Consider the following 27,106-nt stretch of genomic DNA (forward strand, 5'->3'; position numbering starts at 1 on the left):
TATCTTGGTAAAAAGCATCGTTAGCATGCTATCCAGACTAGTCATTCCATACTTCAAAGGAAAAACAGTAAGCGAATGCAGAATATAGTATTACATTTACAGATAAGGTGTAGTTCAGATCGTCAAATAAGATGCAAGGGGCAAGAGACCAGGAGTCAAGACCTCCATTCAAAGGTCTTATAACAGCAGGATAGAAACTGTCCTTGAACTTGGTGGTATGTTCTTAAGCTTTTGCATTTTCTGCCCAATGGATTGTGGGGGTCTTTGATTATGCTGGCTGCTTCTCTGAGACAGCAGGAAGTGCAGATATTTATGATAAATTGGACTGTGATTACAATTTTCTGCAACTTCTTGTTGTTTTGGGCAGTGCAGTAGCCATACCGACCTGTCATGCAACCCAAAAGGATGCTTTCTGTGGTGCGTCTATTAAAAAAATAGTGAAAATCATTGGGACGTAGGCAGAGGAATAACCAAGGAATTAAGAAATAGGGTTTGAAGATTTATTTTGTATAGGTTGTTAAGAAATTCAAATGATCTGCCAGAATTCCCATTGGAAGCAAAAGGTTTTTTTGTATAGTGTAACACAGAGGTCTTAAATTACTTTTGGTGGTGGGGGGGGGGTGGTGAGGATTGAATAGGATATTGAGTAAGACAAATATGGCTGAAGAGTTCCTCTTTCAGAGAACAACCCAGGCAATGGGTTACTCTCTGTAAAATTTAATTACCACATATGATCATCAACCCCATAAACCCACAGAGTTTATTAAAAAAAAAGGCATCAGATTACGGGTTAAAAAATGTTCATGTTATTAATGAGCTCGTCAGCTAGCAAATTCAAGGGTTTAAAAGATGTGATGTAAACTGTGATTCCTTGGTGTGTCTACCTACTTTATGCAACTCGGCTGTTTGGTTTTTCCCAGATTACAAATCAGCTTCAGTCTTTCTGTTATTTTGAACCACATGCTTGATTTGCAAAATTGCCAATTAAAAGCATTGATGAAGGTTTGGGTTGGTGGTCAGAGTACATCTGTCCTTTTAAATGTAACAGTTGTTACCGCAATCACAACATGTCCTAGAAGTAGAAAATCTAAAAATTTTTAGTTGAATTCATATCTGTAGCAAATGCTAAATAGAGAATTGCTAAAAAAAAGTCTTGTTCCTTACTGAAACTGTGCCTCTTTCTCCCCCTAAATCTGATCTTCCTTTTCCCTCCCTTAATTTTATGCCTCTAGCTGATTTGTCTGAATTCACTCACACTTTTTACATTCTCCCTTGTTCTTCCTCATTTAAAAAAAATTTCACGGGACAATGAAGCAGATTGGTGGCCCCACTACTCACTCACTCAGTTTGGACATCCTTTCAACTTTAGATACTGAATCTACTTGGCATAATAGCAGCTCTTGGCACAAATCTTTTGAACTGAAAGGCGCAGGATTTAACCCGTAGTGCAATTTGCAAGATGCCCTAATTCTGCGGGCTTTACCAATGGAATAAATAGTTACGTTTAATCTGCTCAGTAGGCCATTATTTTAAAGTAGTATTATTTTATAGTTTATTGTACTTCCAACCATCTGTGATTATTTAATGTTATAGCTGGCTTGAGCCATATCGGAGTATATATTGTGATTGAATTTTGTTGTTATTGAACAATTTAATGCCTAGAGGCATTTTACTTTGTTAGAGGCCAGATTTATAAATGTCACCTGGTACTGTTCAAATAGAATCTATTAAATGAGATTTCAATGAATACAGCTTCCGGTGCAGTTTTATTCAGTTACAGTGTTGGTGAGATTGTTTTAAAGCAAAAAAACTGTTAAGTTTAAGAATGCTAGTGTGATATTATTGTTTAATGTAAGGCAAATACCGAAAATGTCTTTAATAGAGAGCTGAAGAATTAGAACAATGCAGTATTTAAAGGGCTTCATAAAAAAATGACCACTTTGTGCAAAGCAAACTTTACTTTGTCTGTTATTTCAAAAGAAGGGAGTTTCTGAGTTGTTAAAGACATTATTTGTTTCTATTATGTACGTAACAGAAGTTTATTATGTACACAAATGTTGTAACTGAGAAACTACTTGAATGACATTCTCTTGTGATACTGAGTGTTGTGAACAAATAAGATACGAAATGATAAAATGACCTCTATTGTGGTCGATTTGCATAATCTCCTTGCAGCACTCAATTCAATGCTCCAATTGGCTACCTTGCTTTCATCAAGCGATTGGTTTTAATAGGTGGCTGCCCCCAGCTTCCTCAGCTCAACAGAATTGTTCCGACAAGGGTGACACGCACTCATTCTACCTGCCAGGATGACTCACGCACCATATGTCTCCTCTGAATCTCAACTTGTACAGCTGTGTGGATATGCTGTGTTTCAGCTAGGAAACGATTGTGTGGGCTTCACATCTCAGTTGACACATACAGTGTAATTGTTTGACATAATTCATCGCCAAGAAAATATTTCCACATGATGACTGCAAGTGTTTTACTTTATTTATTAATTTATTCATTTTATTTTGTCATTGACAGGAAGTACATGCCATGCTAACACACTTCCTGCATTTGTACGGACACCAACCCTGATGATGCAGCCATCACTTGATGTCAAATCATTTATGCCTTTTCCAGTGGATACTGGCTCAGCTGTTGGACTTTTCCCAAATTTTAACACAGTGAGTAAAAACTGAAATGTGTTCGTTTTCTTTCTGTCCCCCAAATTGATTCACATACTGCTACCCAGTAGATGGAGCCTGTTCTCAAAGAAAGATTCTGAACCCTGGGTTGCAAATATTAAGCCAGGCTTCCAAAATGTTTATCGATGTTATTTCATGTGAGTTCAGCTTACATGCTGTATTCATCTGTGCAGCCAGTTCTGGTTTCTATTAAACCCACCACGTTGCAATGTAGATGAGGCTCTGCAGCAGCTAACTCCCAGCAACCGTGAACTGTTCACATTGCTAAAATGTTCATGCTGTTGGTCTGATTTCAGGGGAAACTATAAGAGCAGCAGAGTAAGTGAGAAAGTATTGATTTTGAACCAAAAGAAACAAATGCAGTTTTGGTAGTTTTTTTTGACGAAAAGCTGTTTTGCGAAACATATTGATTTCAAGTATATTTCAGTTGTAGCAAGATGTTTTCTTTGTACCACTAAAAAATAAGCAATATTTTAAATGTTTTATTTGATAATTATACTTTGGATTACATATTATCAGCATCAGTAAGCTCATAAAAATTGATTGCAAGAGAATTATAAAAACAAGTAACGCAATTGACCTTATCTTTGTAGCTGTTTTCTCTTGCCATAAAATCCTTTCTGACCCACGCTTTATGTAGGTAAGCTTCAATGTTTCTAGCCTATAAATCTTTGAGCTTACTGAGCCGTTTGGGGGAAAAAAAGCATTATGACAAAGTAAGCCTGAGCTTAAGGTTTATTAGAAATGCTGTTTGTGGAAAATACGTTGGCTCTCACTGATTCATTTTATTTCCAAATATCTTTAAAACATTTAATATATCAGCAGTGTCTAGTGAAATATGAAAATTATATCTGATATACAGTATTTTGGCTGGCATAATTCTGAACTTTAAAATAATGAGAAAACATTCATTTATCTGAAATACAAACTGAAGGAAAAATGTCTCTCATTATAGAGAGAGTACAGATATGTTTGACTTAAGATTGAATATCTTAATCAATACAGAATTATGTTATCACTGTGGGTGTTTGAAATGTACCCGGGTTGTTAACAACATTAATTCTTTTAGCAAATTAATCTAGTGTGAAAGGAGATTATAACAGGGGATTTCAGGTCTCTTATAAATTATGCTGTTGTTAAATGCACGGCTGTTCACCCAAGGTTGCTTATGTGAATCTCTTAAAAGGTTTACCATTTTTTTTAACTTTAAATTGAAATTGGAAAACTGAAACCAAGAATATTTCAACCTTATGAGTTGCTCTGTATCAATATTGTTAGAAACATACAGAAATTTATTTTAATTGCATCTGTGTTTATTGATGCCATTTATGATTTAAGATTCATGACTTGATGCCAAAGACAAATATGCAGCACCTTTTGACGAATATGCACGATGACTTTACAAAGTCTGTTATATGTATGAAGGGGGTTGAATGTAAAGTCATCTCTACGTGCACATTTTCACCAATGAATTATGTCATTGTTAGGAACACCATTTGCAAATCCATTGTATCATTGCTGAGAAGCAAGACGAAAGCCTTCCAATCGACTGTATGGAGCTTTTATCTTCAGGCTCATTCACTGGACCAGTAGTGATAAGGAATTTAAAATGAAGGAGAGCACTAGTGATCTTTACACAAAACAACTTGCTCTTTTATCAGTTGTGCAGTATTTTTAAAGTGAAAGTTTCCATACTCTGTGAAATGTGTCTTACTTTCATTGATATGTCTCAGAAGCTGTGATTTCAGTTGGCTTCAGACATGTGTATATGGGTTCTGCCCAAACTTTGCATTGTGGTGTTATGACTATGGTAAGAGCAGCATCCCAACTAGCAACCCAGTTATCCCTCCTCTCAGCTTCATTGGAAGCTGGTAAGAGGTCAGCATGGGATGTCAAGTTATCTTTCAGCAGGCAGCAATACCAGTATCAGTGTGAAGTTTAATGTGTAGTAAAAGGGTGCACTTGTGATTTCCATGCAAGAAGGAAAAAGAAGGAATGCTCTACTTTATTGATTTATCAGTATGTGGCAAGGCAATCATCTATTGCCTTAACTTTGATGACCCTGGTGAAAGTAGAGGTGAACCACATTCTTGATCAAAGGCATTCTTTGCGGTGAAGGCATTTCTGCTGCTGTTGGAGAAAGAAATTTCAGGAGTTAGATCCAGCAACCTATTACCAAGTGAATATGGTGTACGACTTGGAATGAAACTTGGGGGTAGCGCTGTCTGCATCCAATTGCTGTCCTTGTTGTTGGTGATAAAGGTTACAGGATTGGGAGATCCTGTTAGAGTACTCAAGGTGAATAATTGCAATGCATGTCACTGTGTACGTTAGTGAATGGAATGAAGATTGATGGAGTCCTTGTCTAGCTGACTACTTTACCCGGGATGGTTCTGACCTTCTTGAGAGATTTTTTTTTTAGCTGTATTCAACATGCAATCATTTTCCTTGTAGATGCTTCGTAAGGCTTTGCAGTATCAGAAGGTGAGCCACCTGTAGTCTGTCATACTTTGTGTCCACAAGGTTTACCTAGTTGATCTAATTAAGTTCATCTCTTTTCCTCCAGTCCTGCTAAAGGATCTGGGCCTGAAACATTGACTGTACTCTTTTTCATAGATGCTGCAAGGCCTGCAAGGTCTTGCATTTTGTGTGTGTTCTTTAGTTAAGTTTTTGGCCAGTAGTGAAGCTCGGCATGTTAATGGTGGACTATTCTATGAAAGCGATACCATTCAACCTAAAGAGGAGATGTTGGATACTCTTAAGTTGGAAATAATCATTGCCTGGCAGGAATGTTGCTTGCCATTTAATTAGGCTATGTCCAAATGTCTTCATCTTCTTGAGTGCAGGCTAGACGGCTTGCAAAGAGTTGCAAATGGAATTGAATATTATACAATCATCAGTTAACATATGAGCTTGTGATGGAAAGAACTTCAGTGGTGAAGCAGCGTAGGATAGCTGCACCCAGGTCAATGTCCTGATGAGCTCCTACAGTCATGTCCTATGGTTGGAATAATTGACCACAACAGCCATAAACATTATCTTTTGTGTGAAGTATGAATCTAATAAATGATATGTTTTCCCTTTGTTACTCATTGAATTCAGTTTTGGCTTGACTCTCGATGCTACACTCAATCAAATTTCGCCTTGATATCAAGGGCATTGACTCTCATCTCTACAATTCAACTGTTCAATTCATGTTTAGAGCAAAACTGTTTTGAGGTCTGGACACGATAGGTTCCAGTGAACCCTGAACTGAGCATGTATAAATAGGCTATGAATGAGGGCCACTCGGCAGGTCTGCTGTGACACCTTTGATCACTTTGCTGTTTATTGTCAGTAGACTGATTTAAAATGTATGGTACGTCCTCGTCTATGAATGTGGCATATCTTTGATGTATTACACATTGGGCAGATATTAATGTTGTAACTGTATTTGAAACAGCTTAGCTAGACTGCAGCCAGTTCTGGAGTGCAGGTTTTTGGTACTCCTTCAATGTTGTATGGCCTCATAGACTTCATGTTACTCAGTGCTTTCAGCAATGTTTTTTCATCTCATTTGGAGGGAATAAAATTGGCTGAAGATTTGTTTGTGTGATGTGATCACACAAGGTGGCTGTGGTGGCTCATCCAATCTGCACTTCTGGCTGAAGATGGTTGCAAAGGCTTCCATCGCATTTCTGCACTGTGACGGTGGAGATTGGAGCCCCCATTCTTCTTTTACCTTTTAAATTGCCTATTATTGTTCCCAACTGCCTGAACGATGCAAGTTCTTATTGTTTAGCATGCATATTGTCCTGCATTGCAGATTCTCCGTGGTAGCAGCTTATTATTTATACCAACAAGTGTTACTCTTGGTATTTTCTGTCTTCTGTACCTCTCATTATAACAGGGTTGATCCCCTGACTTGATAGCAATAATAACGTGAACAATATACCACGCCATGAGGCTACTGATTGTGGTGATAAATATTTCAGCTCAGGAGCTTCCAATTTGGTTGTGTGTCTTGTTGACTGAGGAGAGGACAAGACAATTGATTTCAAAAGATGTTAGGAGAACTTTTGATTCCCCATGTCTGTTCCAAATAAACCACACTAGAATAATGGGGAATGGCTTTGTATAGAGTACTGCTTCCATCACCGTGTAAAGCAATCATGAAACTGCAAAGCATTAATTTTAAATTCAGAGATAAAAATCTTTCTTGCCATTGTGACCTGATATTTAGTGCCTTAACAGCAGCTCAGGAAAAGATACTGTTTATATGTCACTGTGTCTCAATAATAGGAATGTGCCCAAACACAAGACTCCTGTTTCAAACTGCATCAAAATGGGTTTTTTTGAGAGTAATTATAACTGGTCTATTCATCAAGTTCTATTAGGTACACTGACAGGACAATCTATCTCAGAGCATTAGAAGCTACAGAGTCTGAATTACCCCTCACTCTGGGAAAAAAGTTGTTTCTGCATTTCCATAAGTAAACCAGTCACCGAGAAGAGTAAAGTTAGGGTAACAGTGATAAATGAAAAGGTGCTTTTTTTACAAAAGCTCCTGAAGAGTGATTTCTTATTCTGTAAGTGAGTCTTTCACTTTTAACTTTCAAGGTTCTGGTTACTCAGCTGTTTGCCCTCTGCTTTACCTGAGTGGGGACAGGCTGACTTCCAACAGTTGAATGCAAAATAACTTCCTTCCTTCCACAAGTAGGAACAATCGAGGAAACAATTGGCTTCACTGTGTGAGCTCTAGTTAGCAATGGGTTAAGCTTTGAATAAAAGCTAAGGTGACACTTGGAAGGGTATTACCCTTGATATCAAAATAATTATAGAATTTTTATCCTTCTCACTCTAATGATGAATGAAAGCTTCACATTAACTATCTGCTATTTTTTTCCTTCCACAACTGTTTCCCAGAAATATATAAGGATTGAAACAAGTGAGCGGTTTCAATTATTTTGAGGAAATGGCGCATATCACAGATATATCTTGCTTTGAAATTTCTGAAAAATGTGTTTTGATCATTTCTATCAGTAATTATATTTAGCAATGATGGTAAAATATTGCAATCAAAAAATAAAGATTGAATAACAAATTGGTAACATTTCTAGTCAGTTGTTACTTTTCTAAGCAACAAATTTAAGCACTTTCCTTTGCTTTATAATTTCCTTTATTATTAATGCAGTTTTGTGGCAGTTCAGGTTTCGATCGCTTCATGCACTTTATTACACCTTGATTTTTCAGTAGATTAAGGGTGATTGTATAGTGAAAGCAAAATTGTCCTTAGTATTCATATTGAATTGGGTCCATAAGACCATAAGACACAGGAGCAGAATTAGGCCATTCAGGCCATCGAGTCTGCTGTGCCATTCCTCATGGCTGATCCCAGATCCCACTCAACCTCATACACCTGCCTTCTCGCCATATCCCTTGATGCCCTGAACGATCAGGAAATGATCAGCTTCCACCTTAAATGTACACACAGACTTGGCCTCCACCGCAGTCAGTGGCACAGCATTCCATAGATTTACTGCTCTCTGGCTAAAAAAACATTCCTTCTTGCCTCTTTTCTAAAAGGTTGCCCCTCAATTTTGAGGCTGTGTCCTCTAGTTCTGGATACCCCCACCATAGGAAACATCCTCTCCACATCCACCCTATCTAGTCCTTTCAACATTCGGTAGGTTTCAATGAGATCGCCATGCATTCTTCTAAATTCCAGGCCCAAAGCTGCCAAATAGTCCTCCTGTGTTATCCCCTTCATTCCCAGAATCATCCTTGTGAACCCCTCTGGACTCTCTCCAACACATCTTTTCTGAGATATGGGGCCCAAAACTGTAGACAATACTCTGTTTGGCCTGACTAGTAAAGGCTTTTAAAGGCTTGGCATTATCTCCTTGCTTTTATACTCTATTACCCTTGAAATAAATGCCAACATTGTATTTGCCTTCTTTACCACAGACTCAACCTGTAAATTAACCTTCTGGGAGTCTTGCATGAGGACTCCCAAGTCTCTCTGCACCTCTGATGTTTGAACCTTGGAGGCCAAGATAATAGTCCGCACTATTGTTTTACAAAATGCATTATCATACATTTCCCAACACTGTGTTCTATCTGCCACTTTTTTGCCCATTCTTCTAGTTGTGTAAGTCTTGCTGCAATCGCATTGCTTCCTCAGCACTATCTACCCCTCCACCTATCTTTGTATCATCTGCAATCTTTGCCACAAAGCCATCAATTCCATTATCTAAATCAGTAACAAACAATGTGAAAAGTAGCAGTCCCAATATTGACCCCTGAGGAACACCACTAGTCACCATTAAAAGCTTTCCAATCATCCAAATTCCCACTCACATTTGCTACCTTATATGCCCTTTCCTTGGCTTTTATGCAGTTCTTAACTTTCTTGGTTGCCTACCCCTGCTAGTTGAGAAATTCTTCCTCTATCCTGCACCTTGTGATCTATTCCCAGAAAATTCAGCTATCTCTGCTCTGCTGTCATCCTCACCAGTATCCTCCTCCAATACACTTGGGCAAGGTCCTCTCTCATGCCTCTGTAATTCCCTTTATTCCATTGTGATACAGGTACATGTGAGTTATGCTTCTCCCTCTCAAACTGCAGTATGAATTTAATCACATTATGATCACTGCCTCCTGAGGGTTCCTTTATGTTAAGCTCCCTAATAAGATCTGGGTTATTACAAACACCCAATCTAAGATAACCTTTCCCCAAGTAGGCTCAAACACAAGCTGCTCTAAAAAGCCATCTCGTAGGCATTCAACAAATTCCCTCTCTTGCAATCCGACACCAACCTGATTTTCCCAATCCCCTTGCATATTGAAGTCCCCCATTACAATTGTGTCATTACCCTTATTTCATGCCTTCTCCAGCTCCCTTTGCAATCTCAACCCCACATCTTGGCTACTATTTGGAGGCCTACGTACGGTTCACGTAATGGTTTTTTTACCCTTGTAATTTTTTTAACTCCCCCCACAAAGTTTCAACATTCAATGACCCTATGTCACCTCTTTCTAAAGATGTAATTCAATGTCTTACAAACAGAGCCACACCACTGCCTCTGCCCTCCTGCCTGTCCTTTCGATACAAACTATATCCTTTGAAGTTCAGTTCCCAACTATGGCCTTCGTTCAGCTGCGACTCACTGATGCCCACAATGTCATACCGACCAATCTGTAATTGTGCCACAAATTTGTCCACCTGATTCCGAATGCTACGCACATTTAAGTAGAGCACCTTCAGTCCTGCATTCTTTGCTCTTTTGAATTTTGTATCTGTGGTACAACTTAACTCTTTGTCAGCATTTGTGCCCAATCATTGGCTTGTACTTCCTTGCATTCAGGTTATACCCATCATCTACTTGTAAACCTGCTGGCTCATTCCCAGCTCTATCATCCTGGTTCCCATCCCCCTGCCATATTATTTTAAACCACTCCCAAAAGCTCTAGTAAATCTGCGCACATGAGTATTGCCCCCCCCCCCCCGATTCAAGTGGAACCTGTCTGTTTTGTACAGGTCTCAGCTGTCCCAGAAGAGATCCCAAACATCCAGAAATCTGCATCCCTGCCCCCACTCTGATTGTTCAACCATGCATTTATTTGCCACCTCATTCTATTCCTATCCTCACTGTTGCGTGGCACAGGCAGCAATCCTGAGATTATTACCCTTGAGGTCCTGTTTCTCAGCTTCCTTCCTAACTCCCTATATTCTTTTCTCAGGACCTCTTTCCTTTTCCTTCCTATAGCATTGTTACCAATGTGTACCACGACTTCTGGCTGCTCACCCTCCCTTTTCAGGATATTGTGGACACGTCCAGAAATATCTTGGACCCTGGCACCTGGGAGGCAAACTACCAGCTGTGTTTCCTTTTTGTGTCCACAGAATCGCCCATCTCTCCCTCTGACTGTAGAGTCTTCTAAGCTGTTGATATCCATTCCCTACCCTTCTGCACCACCAGGCCAGACTCACTGCCAGGGGCATAGTCGCTGTTGCTTACCCCAGCGGCACTCAAATGGAGTACTTATTGTTGAGGGGGGCAGCCACAGGTGTTCTTTCTACTATCTAATGTTCCCCCTTCCCTCTCCTGGCAGTCACCCATTTATCTGTCCCTTGTAGCCTTTGGGTCACTACCTCCCTGTAACTCCTGTCTATCACTGCCTTACTTTCCCTAACAAGCCAAAGGTCATCGAGCTGCAGCTCCAGTTCCCTAACACATTCTCTAAGGAGCTGCATCCTGATGCACCTGGCTCAGGTCTTGGCATCTAAGAATCCTTAACTCACTACAGAGCATAAGATCTGAATTTTATTTTAAACCAACTACATGATCTCTTTATTCATTTGATATTTTTTGGAGCTGATTATTTAAGACTGAAATTAGAACCCTCGCTGAAGACACATCCATTCAAAAATTACTTCTCATCCAGATTTCCAGCATTCATCATCTTCCTTGGGGCTTCACGTCTGTGTTCACTGAGGAAGAAGACATGGAGGATATTACGTTCAGGGAAGGATACACAAATACTATGGGGCATATCAGTATTTAGAAGTTGGAGGTGTTAGATATCTTGGAATGCATAAAGGTGGATAAGTCTCGAGGGCTGGATGAGATCTATTCCAGAAGGTAGGAGATTGCTGGGACCTTGATGATATCTTTGCATCTTTGTCAGCCACAGGTGAAATACAAGAAGACTGTCTCATAGCTAATATTCCTTTTATTTAAAAAGTTAACTAGGGATAAGCCGGGTAACTACAGGCCAATGCCTTTTTCATCAGTGGTAGACAAAAAAAAGAGAAAATTCTAAGGGATGGGATTTGTAAATATTTGAAGAGGCAGGAGGGATAGTCAGCATGACTTCCTGTCTCACCAATTAGAGTGAGTTGTCTTAAGATTCAAGATTGTTTAATGTCTTTTCCGTTACACATCTGTAAAGGAGAACGAAGCAATTGTTACTCCAGACCTGATGCAGCATATAAAAAACACAAAGGTAAAGAACATAACAATAAAAACACAATAAATGTAAATACTTAAGTTAGCGTATATAGATAGATAGATTATATGTACAAAAAGTGGCACTAGGTACTGGAGTGTCTGCACATAAGGTGATCAAGAAATGATAAAGTAGTGGTGTAGGGTTAGTGGGTGGGAGATGTTGGTCAGACTTACCACTTGGGGAAAGTAACTGTTTTTGAGCTTGGTGGTCCTGGCATTGTTGCTACGTAGCCCCTCCCTGGTGGAAGTGGGACAAACAGTCCATGAGCCGGGTGGGTGAATCCTTCATGATGTTGCCAGCCTTTTCCCGGTACCTTTCTGTATAAATGTCCTTGATGGTGGGTAGGCTGGTACCGGTGATGTGTTGGGCAGTTTTGACTCCCCGTTGTAAAGTCTCCCTGTCCACTCAGTGTTTTGACTACCCATTGTAAGGTCTCCCTGTCCACTCAATGCAGTTTCTGTGCACTGCAGCAGACAGTGCAGAGGAGGGAACATTAGAGATTGATGAAGGCAGGGAGGTAGATATTGTCGATGTGGTCTTTAGAAGGATTGGTAAACCATGTATATGGGTTGTAACTGGGTTACCTATCTGGACATGCCTGGTAAGGCCCCTCTGCTGACTGCTCCTCCCTCCGTGGAGGAGACAGACATTCAGCATGGACGTGGGTCCATTTTACTGTTAATAAAAGCCTTTCAGTGTTTACGCTGCTTCCAGTCTTTTGGAGTAATTGATAGTGCATCAGAAGGCCAATTAACTTGGTTCATGTGGCAGGCTGGATGAGAAGATTAAGACACATGGATTTCAAGTCAAGCTAATTGGGTCCAAATGGCCTGGTGATAGAAAATAAAGAGATCTTGGAGAATAAAGTCCGTAGGTTGGAAAGTATTAACGCAGGTTGATATCTTAGTGAAGAAGACCTGCCAGGTAGGTTGGAACATAGAGTATAAGAGACATTGCAAAACACTGGTAAGGTTGCAGTTGCAGTATCCTATGCAGTGCTGGTTGCCTAAGTATAGGGAGGATGAGATTACATTAAAATATTGCAGAGAAATTCACATTGCTGTGACTGGAGGATTTTAGTAACGAGGAGACATTGTACAGCCTGGGATTGCTTTCCCTGCAATAAGGAGGCTGCTTGGTGATCTAATGGAAGTATATATATTCTCCTCAGTACGACAGGATACTGTTCCCGAGAACTATTTGTAACCCAAACAATTTGCCAGCCAGAAATGCGACCGCCCAGAAATGTATTTAAATAAAAACAAAAGGGTCTTAGTTAATAAGGTGGGAGAAAGGAGTGTAAAAGGAATCCGAGGTCTAAGTTTGTTACTCAGTGTCTGACATTGCGAATGTGCTGCCAGGGTGAAATTTGATACAGTTTAGACAGACAAATAGGCAAGGCGTAGAAAGATACAGTAAGCAAATGGGGTTGGTGTGGATGGACAAAATATCGATGTAGTTGTATTGGGCCAAAGGGCCAGTTTCTGTGCTGTATGACTATCTGACTAACAACGCCCAAACAGGTTCTTGAATTATTGTCACAATATCTACCTGTTTTTTCGTACCTTTTGTTCACATGTTCCTCGTTAAAATGCAAGTAACGTACATGTCAATATAAGGTCTGTATTCCCAGATGAACTGAGAACAGATCAGTTTGTGCTTTCACAGTATTTTGAATAAAAATATGAAGCTGTCCCATATGCTAGAAAGAAATGAGTGGATGTAATGGATATATTTAAGATTTGTTTTGAATATTGAAAGGTTGATATCGTCATCTGTAAAGGTAATGATGGAAGTTACCTGACCTGCTGAGTTTTACTCATATTCCTGTTTTTATCTGATCTGCTATGATTCCCCAAACTTCACTTAGTCAAAAAGAAGATTATGAGATTGAATTTTTGACTAGTTCAAGAATTAAATATTTTATCAATGCAATGTTAAGTGAATGCTGATTACTGTTCTTAATTATTCATTTGATAACACAAACCTCGATTTAAAACATGCAGATTTGGAATGCAGGGAAAGAATAACTAATCCATTAATATTGATTCTCCTACATAAATGTTTGTCAGAGTTTTGTGACTTAAAAACTCATTTCCTTTTCTGTCAGCCACAGATATATGATCTCTTTGTGTTGGTTGTTAACACACATAATGCATTTCACTGTATGCTTCAATGTACATGTTATTAATAAATAAATTAAATCTTGACAAAGGCACATTTCAACTGCAAATAAGTGGAAAATTCCTCACTCGGCCTTTCAGGCAATTGTTCCAGCCCAGGAATCAATTATACCAGGTGATCTCAATAAAGGTATTTACAGATGGTCCCCAGCTTACAAAAGAGTTCCATTCCTGAGGGCAGTTGATAAGTTAGAAGTGAACAAAAACAGTGTGATGGAGAGGATCAGGGAAACAGCTGCAATAAGAGAATGAACAAGCATAGGAAGACCAGCCATAGCTCAGTCTCAGTGACTCAGCGAGTGAGCAAATGGGTTTGCCCAGCATTCTCGGCTCAACTCAAGCCAGACCCTGATTGTTGCTGGGTAGGGTGCAGTGCAGCCCAGAGAGAAGGCACCTGGAAATGCCCCGTTCCATTCACAAGGTCACAAGACAAAGGAGCAGAAGTAGGTCATTTGGCCCATCGAGTCTGCTCCGCCACTCCACCATGAGCTAAACTATTCTCCCATCTAGTTCCAATTTCCGGCTTTTTCCCCATATCCCTTGATACCCTGACTAATTAGATACCTATCAATCTCCTCCTTAAACACCCTCAATGATCGGGCCTCCACAGCTGTATGTGGCAACGACTTCCATAAATCCACGACCCTCTGGCTAAAAAAATTTCTCCTCATCTCTGTGGATGTCTGCAGTCTTACAGCAGCAGGTATTTCCATTCCGATAGTCTCCCAGATTATTTTTTATAAGTACAGACTGCCCATTAGTTTGTAGTCAGTGGAATGAGTTGCAGAGTAAACTGGGGGACAAATTGAAAGGGTGGTAGTTACAGGGCTGAAGGCGTTGTATTTCAATGCACGCAGTATACGGAATAAGGTAGATTATCTTGTTGCGCAATTAGAGATTGGCAGATAAGACATTGTGGACGTCACTGAGTCAAGGCTAAAAGAAGATTATAGCTGGTAACTTAACGTCCAAGAATGCACATGGTATCGAAAAGATAGGCAGGTAGGCAGAGGGGGTGATGTGGCTGCTTAACGTGATAAGAGTCCCTGGTAGTGCTGAAAAGATACTAACATGGATAGAGCATTGGCTGATTGGCAGGAGGCAAAGAATGGGAATGACATGAGCCTTTCCTGATTGGCTGCCGGTGATTAGTGGTGCTCCGCAGGACTTGGTGTTCGGAGCACTTCTGTTTATGTTGCATGTCAGTGATTTGCATGACGGAATTAATAGCTTTGAGGCCAATTTTGCAGATGATATGAAGATAGGTGGAGGAGGAGGTGGTGTTGAGGAATCAGTGAGGCTGCAGAAGGACTGAGACAGATTGGGAGTATGGGCAAAGAAGTGGCAGATGGAATTCAGTGTAGGGTAGTGTATGGTCATGCACTTTGGTAGAAGGAATAAAAGTATAGACTCTTTTCTAAATGTGGAGAAAATTCAAAAATCAGAAGTGCAAAGGGACATGGGATTTCACGTGCAAGATTTCCTAAAGGTTAATTTGCAGGTTGAGTCAGTGGGAAGGAAGGCAAATACAATGTTTGCATTCAGTTCAAGGGGACTCGAATATAAAAGCAAAGATGTATGTTGCCTTCCTGTCAGCTTGACCAGTCTGACCATTCTCCTCTGACCACTGCCACATGATCAGCTGATTGGATACTGTATTTGTATTAATGAGCAGATGTGTAGGTGTACCTAATAAAGTGGCCACTGATTGTATCAGAATCTGAATCGGAATCGGGTTTACTATCGCCGGCATGTGTCATGAAATTTGTTAACTTAGCAGCAGCAGTTCAATGCAATGCATAATATAGAAGAAAATAAATATATAAATAAACAAGTAAATCAATTACAGTATATGCATATTGAATAGATTAAAAATCATGCAAAAAGAGAAATGATATATATTCAAAAAAATGAGGTAGTGTTCAAGGGTTCAAAGTCCATTTAGGAATCAGATGGCAGAGGGGAAGAAGCTGTTCCTGAATCACTGAGTGTGTGCCTTCAGGCTCCTGTACCTCCTACCTGATGGTAACAGTGAGTAAAGGGCATGCCCTGAGCGCTGGAGGTCCTTAATAATGGACGCTGCCTTTCTGAGACACCACTCCCTGAAGATGTCCTGGGTACTTTGTAGGCTAGTACCCAAGGTAGAGCCGACTAAATTTACGACCCTCTGCAGCTTCTTTCGGTCCCGTGCAGTAACTCCTCCCCCATACCAGACAGTGATGCCCCCTGTCAGAATGCTTTCCACGGTACATGTCTGAAGCTTCCACAGTTGTGGCATTTGAACTGATGATCACAGTTAGTTGTTTCCATGTCATAAAGAGCTGAAGTTTCACGGAACAGTCAGTAATTCGAGAGAATAAGAATGAGGTGCCAAAGCAGTCCATTCTTGAAGGGAAAGCTCACTCCACGTTCACTATCTGACCCTGCAGAGAAAGTTGTACTTATTGGTTTGCTGTCTCCTGCCCAGTATATTTCACATAGTGTGGTAGCATTAATATTAAAATGTATGATGCTGTGGTGCTGAAGCAGGGTTCAGGCCTGTTGGGATTGTCCATGGGGGGTCCTCACTGTCCAGGTGTGGAACCTCACATTGTAGAGGCGAGTTAGCAGGTTAACATGGCTTCTTTTAATGTGGAGTAGCCGTTACGCACCAGCAATCATATCGGTAACATGTGGGACGGAGGAAACCGAATGCCAGCTCTGCTTCATGGGTATTATCTTAATGCTCATCCATCAAGGTAGGGGCACACTGTGCCACATAGCAAGCAGGCATCACTCCCTCCACCGTCAATGCTGCTCTCAACCGCATCTCTTCCATTTCAAGCACGTCTACTCTTACCCCCATCCTCCTGCCACTCTACCAGGGATAGGGTTCCTCTTGTCCTCACCTACCACCCCACCAGAGTCCATGTCCAGCACGTCATTCTCCGAAACTTCTGCCGCCTCCAAAGGGATCCGCCAAGCACATCTTTTCCTCCTCCCCCCAACCCCACTTCCTGCTTTCCACAGGGATCACTCCCTATGCGACTCCCTTGTTCGTTTGTCCCTCTCCACTGATCTCCCTCCTGGCACTTATCCTTGCAAGCAGAGCAAGTGCTACACCTGCCCCTACACCTCCTCCCTCACTACCATTCAGGGCCCTAAACAGTCCTTCCAGGTGAGGTGACACTTCAGCTGTGAGTCTGTTGGGGTCATATTCTGTGTCCAGTGCTCCCAGTGTGGCCTCCTGTGCGTTGGTAGATTGACGTAGATTGGGAGACCACTTCGCTGAGCACCTCTGCTGTGTCAACCAGAAAAAGTGGGATCTCCCAGTGGCCTTCCATTTTAATTCCATTTTGCATTCCCATTCCCATTCCGATATGTCTATCCATGGCCTCCTCTACTGTCATGATGAGGCCACACTTAGGTTGGAGGAGCATCACCTTATATTCCATCTGGGTAGCCTCCAACCTGATGGCATGAACATAACTTTCTGAAACTTCCGGTAAGGCCCCACCTTCACCATTCCCCATCCCATTTTCCCTCTCTCACCTTATCTCCTTGCTGCCGATTGCCTCCCTCTGGTGTTCCTCCCCCTTTTCTTTCTTCCATGGCCTTCTGTCACTTTCATCAATCAACTTCCCAGCTCCTTACCTCATCCCTCCCCCTGCAGGTTTCACCTATCACCTGGCATTTCTCTCTCCCCTCCCCCCACCCTTTAAATCTACTCCTCAGCTTTTTTTCTCCAGTCCTGCCGAAGCGTTGACTGTACAATTTTCCATAGATGCTGCCTGACTTGCTGTGTTCTTCCAGCATTTGGTATGTGTTATACACATACATATGTGTGTGCGGCTCAAACAGGCACAGCAGTCCATGCCCACTGATACCCTCTTTACTTCTCACTAGTTTCCAGTCAAGATCAGGTCCAAATTCCTGGTCTCCAGCTCCAAGACTAAGCCAGCTCCTCTTTTAAAACCAGATTGAGGGTCAGGACCATCACACCAGGGGTTATTCCTCTCTGGGCAGAATTGCCAAACATCCAGTTAATAACTACACCTGCACAGTTTAAAATCATTTCCCCTGGCCCTCCTCAATTTGTTGAACTTGAATGATTTATGAATAGGCAAACAGTCAAGCTCTAAAATTATTTTATAGACCTGCCTGTTGCATCACCCCCAAGTCTTAGTTGCCTTCAAATGTTAACACGCTGTTTGAGTTTGTTCAGACTAGGAATCATTCTCAGTAAAATATATAACTCCGGCTTTGAAGATATAGTAAAGTCCAAAATCATGACATTCTATTATTTAGCCTTTCTGTTCTGAAAACAATGAAAGGGAAGTGTTGGAGAGGGGGAGAAAGGTATGGTACAGTTATTAGGCACAGGATATTTCACCTTTAGGACTCATTTTCAGAACGTTTTTTCATTTATTGCACCCTGTCCTGAATCTGCTTAGATCTGTTAGTTATTCCAGTGATGGAGTGTGACTTAATAAGTGGATGTTATGGCTAAGCATGTGCAGAGTTCACTTACCCCTTTTTAAAATGACAAACAATGAACAATTTGGACTTGTATCTCGGCAGGTATATAGATGTTTTTCAAAACTGTAGTGTGAAAATGTTTGAATATAACATGAAATTATCAACGTCCTGTTCAGAGGGTTTTATTAATAAGAACTAAAGCCGGATTCAAAGATGCTTTTATGATTCAAAGGTTCTTCAGAAGTTGAGAATGAGGCCTAAAACTTTTGCTTGTAAATGTTTTATTCAGTGTTACAAAAATGATGAACGAACAAAGAAAGAACTGAAATAACAAAGAAAAGACAAAGGAAAAGGCAGTCACAGCTGCCTCATACTGAGACTAGAGATAACAAAATTCCAGTGATAACAATTAACCTATAAATTAGCCAGATTGAAGTGGTGTGACACCTGCTACAGAAAACTAAAAGGCTTGTAGAAAAATACAGAAGCAACTGTGTCGTAATTGCTGGAAAATTCACTGAACAATTACATAGTAGAAAGGCGATTATATAAAAATACAAGCAAGCAGAGGAAAGTTAAACAACAAGGAAAATCGAAGAAAAATAACAGTTCTGCATCTTAATCCAACAAACTGGAGTATTAAAATATAACATGCAGTCATTGTTTCAATCAATACAAATAGATTGATACTCAGGGGTGTCTTAAGGTCTTGTACGACAGGAAAATCATTGAAACAAATATTATTGTAGTAAAGTTGTGAAGGGAACAGCAGGCAGCAGCTCTGCAGGTAACTTGAGCTGAAGCATACTGCAGATGGCTTGAGGGCAAAAAAGGAGGCCCTGCTCTCGTGTATAATAGTCCCAGTAAGAATTACACAGAGAACAGAAGAAAATCATTACAATGAAGCACCTGCTTCTAATGGAGTGATTGTGACGATGGGCCATCAGGCTCTGAAAAGGGCAATTTCTTTGCATTGCTTGTTAATAGAGATTCTGTAATATATCATCCAGTGTGCACCCTGCATTGTAGCTTTCTCTGTGTTGCTCAGTATTTACCACATAACTAGTCAGAGGATTCATTGCAGAGGTTATTAGCCTTATTTCTTTTGAAGCAGAAATGCATGGGTGAATGGATCAATTTGACCGCAGTTCGTGATCTGTTATCATTACAGGGAATATCACAAAGCCATTGTTGAAGTTTTCTGGTGCAATTAGTACCCCTGTCTAAAGACCTCTTTCAGCTTCCAAATAAATAATTAATAAGTTCATCTATGACCCCATCTAATATAATCAAAACAATTCTTCCCTCCATATTGCAAAACAATATTAATCCCCTGTTTGATAAAACAGACTGGGTCTTGTATAACTGTCAGTATAGTGCCAGGCGGTGGTAGGGAGGTAGAGGCGGAAGCAGACCTCCAGGTTCAGGGGTTCAGCTCAGGGCTAACGACCCTGACTGGTCAAGGAAAACTGGCGTGGAAACGGCAATGAAGAATCCTTCTATATCTGTGTGCGACTGTATTCCTGAATCTCCACCTCGGACTTGCGTGACTGACAGTAAACAGAGAGGAAGCTACTGACACGATGAAGGATGCCGTGAGCACTGCCAGGGACGGAGGACCTTCATTGCTGCCCTAGACGCCCGTGGCGTAACGGGCAAAAGAAGGCAGTGTGCCAAGGGATACGTGGGAGAAAATACAGAGGGAATGCCAGCATAGGCACAATGGGCCAAACATCATAATCTCCATGTTGTCAATAAATAAACAATGTCTTTCAGTTTCTAAAGAAATACAAATCAAATATACTTTTCTGATTCCGATGTCCTTGGAGAAGTAAAGTTTGCCTTATAATCTTCTTTTGAGGCTCTTGCTAGGTTCAATTTGAAGGCAAATATACAAATCTGATGGAAAAATGCTTAAAATTTGTATGAGAATATAGCAGCTCCCCCTCAGAAGAGGACCAAGGAAGTAACTGCCAACTGCAGCCTTGAAGATTTGAGCAATCTAAAAGGACCTTCCTCACACTCCCAGACTAATCTTCTGGTGTCCAACATGTATTGCTGACCTGAGAAGAGCAAATCTCAGATCGATTACAATTATTCCCCTTCCACAAGGCGTATGATCCGTATTAAAACAAAAAAGACAGAGTAACTTACCTTTCATGACCTTTGAGATCAAGGATTGGCATTCAGTTTTAAAAGCACTTTAGTAATGGAGAAAAAGTGGTCACAGGGTTCCACAATCTCTGAAAATTAGCATTCCTGAGAAAGGTCCCATAAGGATGCCCTGATCATCTGCTGTAAGGGATATTGATTGAGCAATGAATATTCTCCAACACTTTGAAATCGTCCTGCTGTATCTTTTAGGGCCTTTTGAGAAATCTGGTACCGAACTTGAATATCTCAGCTAAACTGATACTGGACTAAATTATGTGCTGAGGTCTCCAGAAAGAGTTTTAAACCAACACCTCTTTGCAGGGCATGATTGGTGCCACCTAAAATATGACTCACAGAATGGCTTGTATGGGTCAATTATCAGCTGCTGAAGTCTGAATACTGGAGCCACTTAGTCCCCCACAATGACCTGGTAATCCAGTAAAACTGCCACATGCACACTCTCTCTAGGTTAATAATGTCCATCTTCTGGTCAGCTTTTACAAGCCCCCATAATAATATTAAATTTGAAAGTCCGACTTGGGTATCTACTTTCATTCCTGCAAATGCCAAAAGTTGTGTACTCTTTTATAATTGTTCTTGTAAGCCTTATTTATTTTGACACCGTTCATTGGAGTGTCATGGAGTGTGGCTACCAATATTGAGAATTTTATTTTTGTATTTTCTGACAAATGGACAACATTGACATTTGGAGAGGTGTAAAAATAGAATCTGCTTGCTAGTGAAAGCATGGCTGATGGCTCAGGGAGCTAAAAAAAAACAGGTGTATTTTGTCACTAATGAGCATTGTTGACTGCTGTTTCACTGGTCTGTAGTGGAACCATCTTCATTTTTTGATTTTCTCTCTTGCCACCCTTTCCATTATCATGAACATAGTTGACCAGGTGATTGTGCGCCTCCTGCAGATCTTTCACATCGTTATCATTATCCAACTTGTTTTTTGCCCATTTTTGAGATTGCAGTAAGAGCATTATTCCTTGGATTTAAGGAAACTGAGGAGTGTATGGCTATGGCCTCAGCTTGTGATATTATTCTGACACAATGTGAAGCTGCTCATTAAGCATAGGATCTGTTTCCATATCTTACCATCTCTCTTAACCCAAGCTGAATTGCAACTTCATATTCCTCTTCTTAGCGAGAGCAAACTCCTGTCAGTTAAGGACCTCTCATGCTTCCCACATATTATCAGGTAGCTGCTGGAAGGGATCAATTGCTATTACTCTTTGAGTATAAGGGAGGGATATAAGATTCTACATGCAGGTATAGGCTCTTTTGGGAGAGATGATACACATTGTAATTTCTGCTGTAAATGGACTATACAGTTAATTGTACTGTGCTAAATATTAGGCCAAGAAGATTTAAGAAGGTGCTACCGAAGGTGAGTGACAGCTTACTGGTAGTTCAAAAGGCAAGAAATTCGACTGAAAACATGATTAATCACACCTTTTCTGAAGTAAATTGTGGTGAACTATCACTGCAAACAATGCAGGGTAAACAAAGGTGAAGCTGATTTAAGGGAAGAGTTGTGCTGGTGCGCAGTGCAATGTTGAAGTGTAATGTGTTCGAGATGGAGGTGGTGTCACTGTTGGAGATGGAATTCAGAGAGGAGTCGAGGTGGAGAGCTTTGATGTCTTTCCACCTAACTCAGCTGTGAGGTTGAGCAACAATGTCTGGGCCCAGAGCGTATCGCTGAGGTGGGGGGCAGGTCCTACGGCAAGGCACGAACTGTTGCTTGGACAACTTAAATGCTGGCCCAGATAGACTGGGAAGGCCGTGTGTCGGAACCGGAGGTGAGGGACAGGCCAATTTCGCTCGCTCTCCACGATGTTCACTCCTCTTTGTGTCCTGCTGAGGCTGTGAGACTGCTACAGATGCTGTGCTTCGTGGCAATTTGTGCTGCTAATATGATAAACTGAGGACGAAGTTTTGGGCCTACTCCGGATGCTCCAGAGATTCAGATCTATGGACTCAATTTGGTTCAGAATGCTATTGCTTGCTTCTATTGTTTGCATGATTTGTTTTTTTTCTTTCTTTGCGCATTGGGTATTGGTCTTTTTTAAATTGGGTTCTTGCTTTGTGGCTGCCTGTAAGAAGACAAATCTCAAGGTTGTATGATTTATATGTACTCTGATAATAAATGTACTGTGAATCCTTTGAAGAAGTTTATAGTGAGTCCAAGAATGAATATAGCATACACTCAGTTTTTCTTTCTTGTCTATATTGAACTTATTCTATGTGGGAAAAAAAATTGGCACTTGTGCCCCTGACCTACCTACCAACACAAGGCATAAGGCGTTCTGGAAGACTTGTTCTCAGGACAATGCAATCAATGATCTCCCTCGACTGTTTGGTCCTTGGAGGAAATTGGTTGCACTGAACATTAACCTTCTCCTTTGTTCCTTCTTGAAAGCATACCTGAGTGGCCTGGGCTGTTCTGATGTGCAATAATTGTCAACTGTTATTTATTTTCTTTCCTTTTGTGTCCCTTTAATTCGTTATTCAGGATCAAGAATAGAATCAAGTCAAGTCAAGCTTATTGTCATTTAACTATCTTTGTGTATAGCATCAAATGGGACAATATTTCTCCAGACCAGGTGTAAAGCACAGTAGTACATGTAACACATGTTACACACAATAAGAATTAAGTCTACATCTGAATTATGCAAAGATGAATAAAGTGAAGTGAATAAATGAAATACTGTAGGACACAGTACAAATTATCCAATGATACTTTGAATGCGATGCGGCAGGGAGTTCAGCAGAATTGCACAGTAAACTGTGACATTACTGTAAATTGCGAGCATTTTGGCTGGGTAAATTGCTGTAAGGAAGAGCAGGCAAAACAAAAGGTTGTATTATTTCAAAATAGTGATTTTTTTTTAGCTGTGTAATAAGGAGGACTTGATCTTTGTTGAATTTGATTTCCCTTTAAACCAGTGAGGATAAAATATAAATTGTTTCATAGCAGAGCATTTTGTAATTTTTCAAGCATGTTTCCAAAGAGTGAAATAATAAAATTGCTGATTTATTGCTCCTCAGTATAAACATTTTTTGTTAATTTTTTCATGAATTGGGACACGTTTTACTGGACAATCTATATACTACTAAAATTCTCATGCTCTGTTTGTGACCTCCAATTAGTCCAAATGGTGCATTATAGCAGCACTTTCTTTGACTAAATCAACTTAAAATGTGCTAACTTACAGAATGCATGCAAAGTTCAGGGTTATATATTCATATAAAATTGCTCAGTCGTCAATCAACAGGCCCCACTTTCCACAACCCAAACCGATTCCAGCTTTAATGGACGCGACACCACGATGCATGCACACGGCCGGCCTCAACAGCGCCTCATGATGCTCACAGCAGCGACACCAACCGCAGCAAAAGGGCAGGGCTATCACGTCCATTTAGGAGAGCGCCAACAACATCATCAAGAAGAATCAGCATCCTGGAGGCTTTGGTGTTACTGCTTCGTATCTTTGATCAAGCATAAACAATATGGACAGCTTAATTATGCCGCATGAAAAGAGAAGGGGGACATTATGGTCAAGAGATGACGCCAAACATCGTCGGGAAGCGGCAAGGAGAGGGAGAGAACAACAATCGAATGAAACCAGGGCCACACAACTCCAGCATTAAAGAGTCGGGACAAAAAAGATGAGAGAAGAAGGGACAGAGGAGGAGAGGCATGCACGTCTCCAAAATGACAACAATAGGCACAGAAGGAGGAGAGAACAAGAATCGGATCAGGCCAGGGCTGCACGACTCCAGAATCAGAGAGAAAGAACAAATGGTAGAAGAGATGAAGAGACGAAGGATGAAAGGGCTGCGCGTCTCCAGAATGACAAAAGCAGGCAGGGAAGGAGGAGAGAGGAAAAGACAAAGGAGAAAAGGAAAGATCAACTCGACAATATGAGGCACAGAGTACCCTATTGAATAATGAGCAAAGAAAAGTATATGAATATGTGTGCGACTGCTTGGAAAGGAATCTCTCTTCAATGATTTTCATTGATGCACCAGGAGGAATAGGCAAGCCATTTATCATCAACTTGATCCTCGCTAAGGTTAGTGGAGATGGAGGTGTTGCTATTGCTGTAGCATCATCAGGTATTGCAGCAACATTGATGCCTGGTTGTAGGACAGCGCATTCAAGATTCAAAATACCCCTCAAAGTCAATGAAGATGCCTTTTGTAACATCGATTAAAAACACCAATACAGGTGTCCCCCGCTTTTCGAACATTCTCTTTATGAAACCTCACTGTTATGAAAGACCTACATTAGTACCCTGTTTTCGCTAACAGAAGGTGTCTTCATTGTCACGAAAAAAGCAGCGCGTGAAAAAATCAGTGCGTGATAAAAGGCAGCGCGCGCCCCGAGCAGCCGCTCTCCCCCGGATTCGTAACGGCATTCTCACCGGCATTGCTTAAGCACATGCCTGTGAGCAGCCATTTGCAAGATGAGTTCTATGGTATCAGAAAAGCCTGAAAGAGTTCGTCAGTGTGTTACACTTAATGTAAAACTAGACATAATTAATTGTTTCGATCATGGTGAACGAAGTAAGGACAAAGTGAGTTTGTGGAAGCTGACGAAGATGACGTTGAAGAGGTTTTGGCATCCCATGACCAAGAACTGATAGATGAAGAGCTGATGCAATTGGAAGAGGAAAGGATAACAATCGAAACCGAATGAGTAATGATAAAGTACGACTTTAATCTTGAAAGGGTACGTCGGTTTAGGGGATATTTGCAGGATGGTTGAGTGCTTACAAAGAACTGTATGATAGAAAAATGTGCGAGGCTCAGCAGTCAAGCAAGCCTTCCACATCAGCCACAGCAGACGACGAACCTCGACCTTCAACATCGAGGCGGGCAGTCATAGGAGAAGATGAGCTGCCTGCTGTAATGGAAATAGACGACGAGATGACACCCCAGTGTCCCACCACCCCAACACCCAGGCCGTATCGCTCGGCGGCCTGGAGGGTGGGAACGACTGCACCACCCAACCTCAGACAAGTCTAACACACCATCATCAGTGTGCTCTGCGCTTTCCCAATTCCGGTAAGTGAAACTACACTGTACATACATTATTTCTACTTTATATCGGCTGTGTATTTTTACGTGTTATTTGGTATGATTTGGCAGCTTCATAGCTTAAAGGTTACTGGAGAGCGCTTGCACTGTGTTTTTGCTGACGGTGCTTGGATGAGATTTTTGCTACGGAGAATAGTTCAGGCGATGATTGTGGAAAAGTATTTCTACTTTATATAAGCTGTGTATTTATCATATCATTCCTGCTTTTACTATATGTTACTGTTATTTTAGGTTTAATGTGTTATTTAGCATGATTTGGTAGGTTATTTTTGGGTCTGCGAACACTCACAAAATTTTCCCATATAAATAAATGGTAATTGCTTCTTTGCTTTACGACGTTCCGGCTTACGAACCATTTCATAGGAACGCTGCACCTTCGGATGGCAGAGGAAACCCGTACTGCAAATTTACTCCAAAATGCGAGGCTTATTGTCTGGGATGAGTGCCCCATGATTTGAAGCCATGGACCGGACTCTTCGTGATGTATGCAGCAAGAATGAGGCCTTCAGGGGTATTTTAACCATTTGCTGTGGTGATTTCTGTCAGCTTCTAGCAGTTGTGAATCGTGGAAATGATGCTGATGTGGAGAATATATGCATAAAAAAATCCTACTTATGGAGAAGCTTCATCAAGTTTCAAATGAAGAGAAACATGCGATTGATTGAGGGAGAAGGACGATATTCTGAGTTCTTATTAGATGTTGGAGAAGACAAGATTGAGAAAAATGAAAACGATGAAATCGAATTACCTGAAGATATGATTCTGTCAGCAGAAACTATGGAAGAATGCACTGATTTCATCTACCTGACATTCGACAATCCTGCAGAACTGTTCTCGAGGAATTCTATCTTGGTTCCTCTCAATGAAATGATGCGAAAAATAAACTTCATATGCATTAGACACTTCCCTGAAATTATGAAAGAAAACTGTTCCTTCAATGCCGTAAGTTAAGGAGCTAACGCCACTCATTTTCCAACAGAATTCCTTGATTCGGTCAAACTCTCTGGATTGCCACCACATAAACTGGAATTGAAGAGGGGATCTCCCATCATTTCAATGAGGAACAAGGCTTTGCAATGGAACGCGAATGATGGTGGAAGAACTGCATGACAATCTCATCGTAGCTAAGATAAACATTGGTGCGTTCAAAAATGACATTGTCATGATCCCAAGAATTACTCTCAGCTTATCAGAAGGGGAAGATGTCCCTCTTCAGCGGAGCCAGTTCCTGATACAGTCATGCATTGCTGTGACTATACATAAGGCACAAGGCCAAACCATGGAGAATGTGTTGATTTATTTGGAGAAACCGGAATGCCAGCGTGGTCAGCTGTATGTGGCTTTAAGCCGGGGAAAAGAAATGAAAATGTTAGAGTATTCTTGAAGGGTGGCAGATCAACCAGAAATGTTGTCATCAAAAGTGTCCTTCGTTAAACGAGGAGGAACTATATTTGTCTTGCTACGCGTCTTTCTTCTTTAATAAACTGTGTTTTTCTTCTTTAGTTTCCAAAG

The 27,106-nt window shown here is 40.9% G+C and overlaps 1 protein-coding gene across 9 annotated transcripts in view; it reads left to right on the top strand.

Moving 5' to 3' along the window:
* Window positions 1-27,106, top strand: part of znf385b (zinc finger protein 385B) — a 392,471-nt gene that overhangs the window by 251,896 nt on the left and 113,469 nt on the right. For 7 of the 9 annotated variants that reach the window (XM_063052069.1, XM_063052067.1, XM_063052075.1 and 4 more), the window contains one exon: window positions 2,530-2,672. In XM_063052069.1, the coding sequence (XP_062908139.1) occupies window positions 2,530-2,672 (143 nt within the window). Of the gene's footprint in view, window positions 1-2,334; window positions 2,426-2,529; window positions 2,673-2,908; window positions 3,012-27,106 lie in introns of those variants that run through there. The other 2 variants (XM_063052074.1, XM_063052077.1) reach the window with 2 other exon arrangements.

The sequence above is a fragment of the Mobula hypostoma genome, chromosome 6 (genome assembly GCF_963921235.1).
Source record: "Mobula hypostoma chromosome 6, sMobHyp1.1, whole genome shotgun sequence".
Lineage (NCBI taxonomy): Eukaryota > Metazoa > Chordata > Chondrichthyes > Myliobatiformes > Myliobatidae > Mobula > Mobula hypostoma.